The sequence below is a fragment of the Papilio polytes genome, unplaced genomic scaffold, assembly GCF_000836215.1.
Source record: "Papilio polytes unplaced genomic scaffold, Ppol_1.0 DF824269.1, whole genome shotgun sequence".
Taxonomy (NCBI): domain Eukaryota; kingdom Metazoa; phylum Arthropoda; class Insecta; order Lepidoptera; family Papilionidae; genus Papilio; species Papilio polytes.
This window is the reverse complement of record NW_013524935.1, coordinates 4,330,426-4,341,788: the sequence shown is the minus strand read 5'-3', so window position 1 is coordinate 4,341,788 and position 11,363 is coordinate 4,330,426. Positions and strand designations below refer to the sequence as shown.

The following is an 11,363-nucleotide window of genomic DNA, read 5'->3' as shown; positions in this document are numbered from 1 at the left end:
ATATAAACTAATATCAATACAACGGTGTATAAAAACAAGATGTTATTTTTATACTATTCTAGACATGTTCTTTTGTTTTGACTATTTACACGGAAATATTTTAGTGCACTAACCAGAAAAAAATTTAAACTTTATTAGAATTGCAAAATTAGTATTTTAATTAGGTCTGCCCGCACCTTAAATGTTTAAATATATAAAACAATACGCAAAAAATTGTTTAAGTAGTGTTTCTCACTATATTAATTTTTGTGAATCGTTTTCCTATCTTGAACGCGTCAGTAACTGTTGACGTAATATCCGTTGCATCATGAAGTGAAGCATGCGCCTTGTCATTTTCCGTCATTGGTTGATTAAAGATTTTAAAATTATAATATTCGGGTAATCGGGGCATTGCTCAAGTGTTGTATTGTGATAAGAACCTTATACCGTTGTAGTGAAAAACCTAATGTGCATTTAAGTGAAAAAATATAAATATACAATATGCTTATTAAAGAATAGTAAGTACAGGTTATTTTGTGTCCTATTCAGAATAAGAATCGATTTTTTTGTCGTCACCAAAATTTTCATTTGGTCCAGGTTACGACTATCCTTTGTTGTAATTTGTGACTTTAAAACATGATTATTTCTTTGTAATTACAACAGTTTCATTGAAAACCTGTAAATGTTAAAAGATCTGACAATGACAGTAGTTTAGGTCAAGAGTAGATGTTAGAACTTTGTTACAACGTTAAATCTCATAAGTCTATTATGGATAATATTAAAATTAAATTATTTCTTTTACAGTCGAGTTACACTTCCTTTAACAGTTGAAGAGGTGAGTTTTTGTTACATTTTTATAAGTTAAAAGTTATAATTGCGATTTTTAAAAACTTTAAATTACTTAATGATAATTATTAACAACTGTCCTTTGTAACAAGTAGTAACCAAAATAGAAGTAACTAAATTTTTAAACTTTTTAATTCCTATTTCAAGTATATTCTTCTCCTTATGAGCCTTTTTTGCTTCAATGTAGATAAAAATTTGCAATTTAAAGTTTTTTTACAAATGATGTAAGGTTTTAATCTTATAAGTTCATATATGCCATAAGAATTAGTTATAGATTTGCTTAAAAATTATCTGCATGATAGTAATGAATTGTGTTTATGTTATCTTATCTTTAACTTGAAATTGAACTAGAAATTATTTTACCTTGTGTAAAAAACTAAACTGAATGTTAATCTTATATCTTTAAGTAAAAGTTGAAAACAATTAAACCATTAAATCAATAAAAAAAATCAAGAGAATTCAACATATGGTACATACATAACTCCATCAACTTACCTTACTTAGGCTCTGCGCTCCTCGTTGGGGATGTGTAGTGAGATGGTGATGATGATGTCCTTACGATGATAACATACATAACCGTATATATTTGAGGCTTATCCACATAAAAGATGACCTAGTAATTAAAAAATGTCTAAAATTGGTGTAATATATTTTGTTAAAAAGAACAAACTATTGCAAGTATTTGTGACAACAGCTGGTATTCCATAAATGTCAGCTTTAGTAACATGGGAGAGAAATAGTGATATTTTAATAGTAAATTTAAAAACAAAATATGGAAATTATATAAGAATGCAGAAAGTTGGTCAGTGTGTCAGGAATTGTATATATATAGGATGTTATAGAGATAAATATGGAATACCTTATTGTTCTATTTCTAAACAAGGAACTGTTGACCTACTTTTTATTGTTTCCATATTCAGGTAGGTTTTTCTAGAACTAGTGCTAGGATAGTGTGCTTCTAGCTTGTTCACTTTATTTTGTCTTACATAATATGACCTATTTCCATATTCAAGGTTGTTTCTGTTAAATTCTGTACCAATAAATATGGATCACTAGTTATTTCCCGTGCATTAATCTGTGAGGAATTAAAAATAAAATTAATTAGCCTTCTGTCAGACTACTATGCCAAATTTCTGAGAAATCCATTAAATAGTGGATACATAGTAACCAACATACATCCATATAAACCTTTATATACATAATAAAATGTTTGTAATGTCAAAAGAAAAATTTCTGATTTCGGGAAGGTGATGTATTTGTGTGCTGAAAATCCCATTTAATTTTTTTTGTCTGCCTGACCACAAGCCGGGTTTGTTTTGTGTAATCTCAGATGGGCCGATTTCTTGACATAGAAAGGCAAATTATATGCAACATTTTTTTTAAATTCAGCGATGTCAAAATGGCATAATGGGTTAGAAAATAAAGTCATTGTATATTGTGCCAACTTATGTATAAAATTTAAAAAACTTATTAGAATAGAATGTGCCAAAGGTTGATCATCTGTGGTGCCCTTGAGCCTAGAAGTTCAAGGTCATAGACTATTGAGTAATGGCAAAAATCTTTCAAACTTGATTGTTTTCCAATTCTAACTGGATATAGACAATTCACATTCTTTATAATTGTGATTGTTAAAAAATTAGTTTATAATGACTAAATTAGCATAAGTTAATTGACTAGAATATAATTTGAATGATATCACAGACTAAAAAACGTGCAATATTTGAAATTAAAGAGATTACAAAGAGCAGTACTTCTATTCTATCCTACTTCTTAGTCTTAGTAATATTATAAATGTGAAAGTTTACATGGATCAATTGATATTTCTTACAGTTTCTAGTTTAAACAGATGAATGGATCTCAATGAAATTTGTTAAAGATATAGAGCAAAGTCTGGATGTACATAAAAGTTACATATTTTTGTTTTTTAATTTTACATGGGTCAAGGGCGAAAGTTAGTAATATTGTAGAGAGAATTGATCTGATTGTTTCTACAAATGAAATCATACTTCATACTAATATTATAATTGCGAAATGCGAAAAATTGCGTTTAGATGGATGAATGGATGGGTAGATGGATAGATGGATGGAAGGATGCTTGTTAGAGTTTGTAGCCTAAATGGTTCAACGGATTTCGATGAAATTTGGCATAGATGCAGAGGATAGTCTGGAAGATCACATAGGTTACTTTGTTTTTTTTTTATTCTACGCCGACGGAATCGCGAGCAAAAGCTAGTAGGGTCATAAACCAGAAAAGATAAGACATATAATCTTTGCCACTTAGACAAATTTGGGGTTAATCGCTAGTATATTTTTTTTTGGTTTTGTATTTATTATTGACTTGTTATAACTATAAAAGATACTGAATGTCTTTTCCATTGATTTCATAATATAGACATTATTATAATTAATAATCTAAGATGAATGTAAAGTCCGTAAGAATTCCATTGTCATAATTGAATTGTGTTAAAAAATAGTTTAGTTTGAAAACGTTAAATGATTTAAAATTCTTCAATGACATTGAGTTATTTGTTTTTATATGCTAATTTTGTTCTTATATAGATGTTTCCTTGATAAATAATTAAACAAATTGTTGATTATCACGAATATAAGGAAGATATTAAAATTTGTGTATTATTTCTCATATTACGGGCTATTAAACATTTCAAAAAGATTAAAACTGCTTTGATAAAGTTGGGAATATTTTAGTTTAATATGCAATATTTTTTTTTACCTAGTACTTCAGTTTAGACCTCGTATAGCATGTACGGTTTGACCAAATTTTTAACTTTTATCCATAATAAATATATATGGTAGGACCTCGATAAGTTAAAGTCAAAGGGAACACAAAATATTTTAAGTTATCGAAGTTTTAAGTTATCAAGGGTCTATGATATAGAGGTTTTGGACTCTGATGGAAAGGGAACATATTATTTTTTGAAGTTATAGAGGTTTTTATGCTATCGAGGTTCTACAGTAATAAAACTATGTACAATGTAACATTGGTTGGTATTTAAACAAATCGTGCGTTGCAGTTGATATCGATAGTGAATTTTATTACTGGAAAAATGCATTTTAATTTCCAACAACTAAATAATAAGATTATTTTAAAACATTCATCACTGTACATATGTATGTATGCTAGATTTCTTTTAATAGTATCCTTCACGTCTTTTTCACCCATTTTCATTGACGAAACACTTGTATACAACACCATCTTTCTCATTCCCTTTGAAAAGAAAGAGATAACTATATCATACATGTATGGTACAAGTTTTCTGAGAATGGATACTCAGTCTTTAATCTTATGAACTAGTATTTAACTTTCCTCTTAACATTAAAAAAATATAAGAATGAACTAATCACATATTCCGGTCTCTCTGAGAAATAAACTTATTTTTGTATTAACACTAGCTGTTCCCGTGCGGCCTCATCCACATGAAGTTATGAAAGTTTTATTTTATTGTTTACATTTGTCAAGTTATCAATAGCAAATGTCAAAATGACATGACATAACATGACATGACATACCTTGGCAATCTTGCTTCCTTGATGTTGGCAGCAACTAATGGTCTCTTTCCCGCATTAGGGATTTTATCCAATTTATTTACTCCCTAAGTTTAATAGTGTGAAAATATATTGCCAAAAGCGTGATGTAATTGGAGGGCTTTTTATTAAAGAAAGAATTATACAAAAATATGCTGTGATTGCTGACATCTTACGCCACAAAATAGTGTAGGTTTACGCTTTATTATATTAGTATTGAAGTATAGATAATCATATCAAGAACAGCAAAACCGAAATATTTTAATTCGCAAGTTGTTTTTTTTATCGAAGTATTCACAGTCAATTAGCTATGTGTAAAATGATCCTGTAAATTGATAGTATGTTTATGTATATTGTTTATTTTGTGTTGTTTTTGTAAATATTTATCAGTATAAAACTTTGTTTTTCTCATAATTGCGTTAAAACTATGAAGATATCAGGTCTTTTACGAATTTTAACACTTGTAATTCCCCAACTATAAGAAATGTTACTAAATTTTTTTCTTTTTTCAATTATAACACAACACTTCACATTTTATTTTCGTAGTAGTCTGATGTGTGTACCCTTAAATGATTAGATACTAGCTTTTGCCCGCGACTCCGTCCGCGTGGAATAAAAAAATGCAAAATTAAATAGACTATGTGTTCTTCCAGACTATCCTCTACATCAATACCAAATTTCATGAAGATCCGTTCAGTAGTCTAGGCTACAAACTCTATTAAACATCCATTCATCTATATTTTCGCATTTATTATATTAGTATGAAAGTGTGATTTCTAATACTTAAAGTTTTTGTTTCTGTTCTCAATAGAAATATACAAGGCTTATGATAACTCATATTGTAAAGATTTTTTTCTATTGTTTATATGAATATTTAAATATTTAATCCCACGTTTAAGGAGGTCAGATAGAATTAAATAAAAAAGAAGGTTGAATAAATTATGAACCAGTTATTGTTCATGTTTAAGATTTTTTAACATTCAATTAAAACATATTTTTTAATGTTTGTTTTTCACTTCTAACGTTTGTTGTTACTTATCTGTTATAATCATTTTAACAATTTAATTGGCGCATTAATCGGCACAATATAAGAGCACAATTACTATACAAAGTGTCCGAGTTCAAATCTGCCTAGACCTGCATAAGTCAGGTCGGAAGTTAAGTTTCGAGATCGAGTTAAAGTGTAAAGTTTTATTTTTCGCCCTAAACTAGCTAATGCCTTCACAGTGCTACCGTAATTGGTAAATAACGATGTTAATTATTTGGAGTTCTGTAAAAAAAAATACACCTTTTATAGTACAAGATGAGTTACTCTTTTCGATTTATTAATTCTGTACATTTTTTTTGTTGACAGTACCAAGTGGCACAATTGTATTGCGTGGCGGAGGTGTCCAAAAATGAAACAGGCGGCGGCGAAGGTATTGAGGTCATTAAAAATGAACCCTTCAAAGACTTCCCTTTGCTCGGTAAGTTTTATAATACTTCTAGTTTGAAGCGCTTTTATAACGCGCGTTAAAATTGAATGAATGTATTGATAAGTGTTCATACGTTATCGCTTTTAAATCGCTACGGTTTTTTATCTCTAAATGTTTCATTTTGAACGCTATTCATACAAAATAAGAATTATTTTAAAATGTTTGCATGAGTGAGAGCGTTAAAAAATCGCCAACACAGCGTAAAAAATGCACCGAGTGAACGAAGGCTTATGTTTGCGTCACTAAGATATTTAGTATTTTTGAGATTTCTAAGATAGCTTTAAAACATTAAGGCATCAAATGGTAACGAACCTGAAAAAAATAATTCTAACTTGAATTGAACAACATATTTATTGAACACTTTAAAATCGCAAGCTAGGATTTTAGACAGACGTGATAATAGGACTTTCTTATATGTAGTGGAATATGGTTTGGTTTTAAAATTGTAACAAGTTATTTGAAAGAAAATGTTTATGTAGGTTTTCTCAAGTTTTCACAATGTCTGCCCTTGACAACACTCAATCTCGACCTTACTTCAGGGCCTCGACACTTCGATTCTGTCACGGCTTATGGAACGCCAGTAATGACGTATATTAACATTCCGCAAAACCAAACTAAAACCAATTATTATTTTTTGGAGTTATTGCATTTTTTCCAACACGTAATATATTTGTGTTATATAATATATTTCACAGTTAATCATATTTAAAAAACTAGGTTTTGCTCGCGACTCCTTTCGCGTGGAATTAGAAAATAAAAGTATGTGATCTACACTAAGTTCTACATCTATGCAAAATTTCATCGAGATTCGTCAAGCTGTTTAGGCTACAAACATCTGTCCATCCATCTGTCTAATTTTTTGCATCTATCATATCAGTATGATGGATTAACTTGTCAATTTTTTGGAAGTCTTTTGAGTAATACCTTCCGTTTAGTAAATAACTAAATATTGGATAAAAAAATTCAACATCTATACTGTTTATTCGCTTTTGTAAATTGATTCAAAATAATTTGTTACTGTACGCTATAACTTGAACGAGTATGATATTGTGACGTCACAAGCTCGTTTACTCAGATGTGAGATTGTTTACGTAAGTGCTCCATCGACATAATTGTGACTTCTCACTATAAAGAATAATTTTGAAATACATCGTCTCAGTTTAAATAATTTGATAGATATGTATTAAGAACGAAAACTCCAGTAAATATATCATACGGTGTGATTTTTTTCTCTCATGTCTAAGAAACAAACACGGCCTAATTGGTTCGTGTCTCTGTTTCAGTTAGCAACCATGAACTTTATTACGCTTTTATATGTACTTTCAGCATAAAGATGTATTCCCACTAGATACGAGAAAAATGTAGGTCTTATATATATGTAAACTAGCTGTTCCCGTGCGGCTTCATCCGCATGAAAATATGAAAATTTTATTTTATTGTTTACTTTTGTCAAATTATAAATAGCAAACGTCAAAATGACATGACATGACAAACCTTGGCAATCTTGCTTTCTTCTTCTTGGTAGCAACTTATGGTCTCTCCCACATTAGGATTCTTATTCCAAATATTTACGCCCTAAGTTCAATTTCGTGAAAATATATAGTCTAAAGCGTAACTTAAGTGTGGGGCTTTTTATTAAAAAAAGAATTAGTCAAAAATATGCTGTAATTGCTGACATCTTAGGCAACAAAGAAGTGTGTTTACGCTTTATTATAATAGTATAGTATAGATACAGTACATTATACGATATAAGATTATTATATTTTTGACTTGTCTAATATCTGTATTGAAGAAAATAGAATTCCTTTTGTCGTCTTCATGACAATTTGTAGTCCTTAGCCTCAATTACATGTTAGAATTTAATTTAAACACTTAAGAGATATAACTCTTTGATGGATGGTTCAAATGGATGATTTTTTTGTGTATACGGACCCTTATTCATATTCAAAACCTCCGCTCCGTTTCGGCAAATTCCAATTAGTAGAGCTCGCTCAGTCGAAATCTGTGTTATTCAGTTGGTAGTTATGCGTACCATTTAGGAATTTCATACTGCATTATGTAACTTGTAAATTAAATAGTAAATGTACTCAGGAAAATTCAATTAAAACGACAAGCGGAATATTTTAACGTCGCAAGAAAGTTCCTAGGTTCGATTTAGAATAGACTCGGCATGACTTAAACGCGATCTGTTTGGTTTCGAAAAAAGAATGGTTCGTTGTATTATCTAAGCACGGACATTGTTATGCTCACTATACTATAAAATATTGAAAGTCGTGGCTTTTATCAAACCAAAAAGGTATTAATCAAATTGTATTGTTAATTAACAGTTCGTTTCATCTCAAATTTTCTTTAATAAGTGTATTTATTTCCAGGTGGGAAATACTCATCGGGTCAATATACATATAAGATTTACCACTTAGCGTCGAAGGTGCCCGCATTTATCCGGCTGCTGGCCCCCAAAGGCTCTCTCGAGGTGCACGAAGAGGCGTGGAACGCGTACCCCTATTGCCGGACTGTACTCACTGTAAGTTCATTGAAATTTATGCTTGCGAACCGTGCAAAATTGCCTCTATTGCCTACCAATAATCGACGGAGGGGACGCACATAAAGAGGTTATTTCCCCTTCCTATGCGTCCCTTCCACCGTCAAATCCACGTTCCCTTCTCATCCTTTTCTTATAAGAAAAAGGGTGGGAAGAAAAAGGGACTAAAGTTGGGTCTCCGGCACCACACTCATCAGACGAAACGCGGAATTGCTACTTCACGCCTGTCTTCTGTGTGGTCGTGGTATTACACCGGGAGAGCCGACTCATCAGGCGAAGTTGTTAAAGCGGGCTCTACCACTGTTTGATGTCTATAATTAAAACGAGCCACCAGAGATACAATGCCAGGTCATAACAAGGGCTTTTCAACAATCGCCCTTGACGTGCAGCGATGTATTCTCCATGTATTTTTCATCTAGTCTAGTGAAACGTTATTTTAAGATCGCGATGACGTCACGATTCTAAATTATCGACGTGTAAATCGATACTACGCTAATGTCAGGTATTATTTTTAAGTTGTCCATGACATCATTTCAATGCCGTCAAGAAGCGGAACTTAAAATAGTCTAGAAAGGCTGTAATTCGGTTACCATGTGAGATTGGACTGCTCTCCCTTGCCTCCCTACCCCTAGGCGACAAGTACACCTTTATTAACATATTGCCCGCGACTTCGTCCACGTAAATTAAGACATATAGCCTATGTTACTTGCAGATAAATTACCTTTTTAATGGTGAAAGAATCTTTGCAATCGGTCCAGTAGTTTTAGAGTTATTTCAATACACATAAAAAAAAAAATACGAATCTTTCCCCTTCATAATATTTGTATAAAGTAACTGATGCCCGCGACTTCCGCACAGTATAAACAAAACATACGAAAAACAAAAAGAAAACTTTATGAAATATAACTTCCTTGGATTGAATATTTTTAAGGTTACCTTTTGTTTTCAGAATCCCGGCTACATGAAGGAGAACTTTGTTATTTGTATAGAGTCCCTACACTTACCTGACGTCGGCGACCAGAATAATGTAAGTATATACATATATACAACACAATATATGATTTTATGTATTACTAGCATTCGCACGCGACTCCGACCGTCGTGGAATTATAAATAAAGAAAGTAGCCTATGTGTTTTTCCAGACTTCGCTCTACATCTATACAAAAATTCATGGAGATCTTTCATTCATCCATTTAAATATTTGCATTCTCAAGATTATTGTAAAAAAAAACTCTTAAAAATATCAAGGAAACAATCATATTCTTTAAGTAACAAAGTATTTTGTTGTTTATTTGATAAATTCTTAGTTGGAAAACCCTTGAAGTAACAACAATTCTAATTATAAAACCAGTCTGTTTAGTTAAACATTTAAAAATAGTTTTAAAGTGGTATTTTTAAATGATATTGTATCGTTTCTAGGTATATTTGCCACGTATCGTTGTAACAGTCATTCTTGCGAATGTTGATTCACTGTAGATAGGAGTATCTAAGTACAAAATTAAATGGTTTTATCGGTACCAAATAACAGCGCCTTCGTACGACCTTGTCTTTGATCCTCAGATAACGGCACGATTATTTTAACGTAGTTTTTTCTATACAATCGACACTGACTAACAACGGCTATATTTTTCGCGTGTTTTGTTTTTATATGTGTATTTATATTTAATTGTAACGGCATACAGCCGGAAATACTAAGTCTATTTTCACGAATAAGGTGTCATTCCAATCGTCTTCTTCTTCCGAGTGTCATAGGGTCTATTAAATAGGCAGAAAACACATATTGCTGGCGTGAGAATCAAAATTCCAAAATAATATTGATAAAACCAAGTTCGATCACACTCGCCATAAACTTTTTCTATTATTAGTTTTTTTATGTTTTTGAATATGCTCATTTTATTATACTACCTGTTCCCGTGCGGCTTCATCGGCTTGAAAATTATAAAAACTTTATTCTATTGTTTACATTTGTCAAATTTTCAATTGCAAATGTCAAAATGACCGTTACTATAGTAACCTTACTTCCTTAATGTTGACAGCTTGTGGTTTATTGTCCCATTAATATTTTATTCCAATTTATTTACCCTCTAAGTTTAATTGCGTGAAAATATATAGCCTAAAGCGTATCGTAAGTGTAGGGCATTTTAATAAAGAATTATTTAAAATATGCTGTGATTGCTGACATTTTACGTCACAAAGTAGTGTGTTTACGCTTTATTATATTAGTATAAATTCAAAAGTCGACGCATTCAATATTGCTACATTTAATTCGTAATCAAAGAGCTTGCAATAGCAAAATCTTCCACGCGGTGACACTCGTTTGCTCAATTAAAAATTTACACGATATGTCGTAAAAATTATAATGTGTTATTGTGAAATATTAAGTCGTTCTACTTACGATGTGGGTAAATTCAAATATCAGCAGAATTAAGCGTTTATATATTTGAATGGAAATAACCTAATTACCTAAAGAGTTGAGCTAGTTAACATAAGTTATAAAAATCTCTGACTTAGTTATCGTCAAGATTAGGTCAAAGTTTTTCCTACATACTGAAATGAGTAATTTTTTGCTAACTTTTTAGTATAGATTTAGTATATAATATATAGTATACCAACGGGACCATTTAGGTTTTTATATAGAGGACCATTACCATTAGGACCACTTAGACCATTTATTCAGTATCGCCGGCAAAGTCTTCATACATTTATTGCTTTTGTTTTGCATTGTGACATTGATGAGAGACTTGTACCGTAAGTGCTATGCCGTGTCAGTAATTATTTTCAATTACGCAATAAGACCTCTTTAACCGGTATGAGTTAAGTGTCAACTTAATATAGTTAAAGTCATGATATAAAATTGCCATGTGAAGTTTACCAATCGTTTCGTATTGTTTAAGCGTGCGTTCGCACGGGCAGACTTTGTACGCCGCGGTAAAGTTCAAGGTCAGCAGACTTTTTACGCCCACGAGATAGGTGTTCG

General features: G+C 31.3%; 1 protein-coding gene across 1 annotated transcript in view; it reads left to right on the top strand.

Moving 5' to 3' along the window:
• Positions 1-302: 302 nt before the first annotated feature.
• Positions 303-11,363, top strand: part of LOC106108540 (phosphatidylinositol transfer protein alpha isoform) — a 21,378-nt gene continuing 10,317 nt past the window's right edge. The window contains exons 1-5 of the mRNA XM_013289734.1: positions 303-497; positions 784-814; positions 5,723-5,834; positions 8,216-8,367; positions 9,335-9,412. Coding sequence (XP_013145188.1) covers positions 481-497; positions 784-814; positions 5,723-5,834; positions 8,216-8,367; positions 9,335-9,412 — 390 coding nt within the window. The 5' untranslated portion in view covers positions 303-480. The remainder of the gene's footprint in view (positions 498-783; positions 815-5,722; positions 5,835-8,215; positions 8,368-9,334; positions 9,413-11,363) is intronic.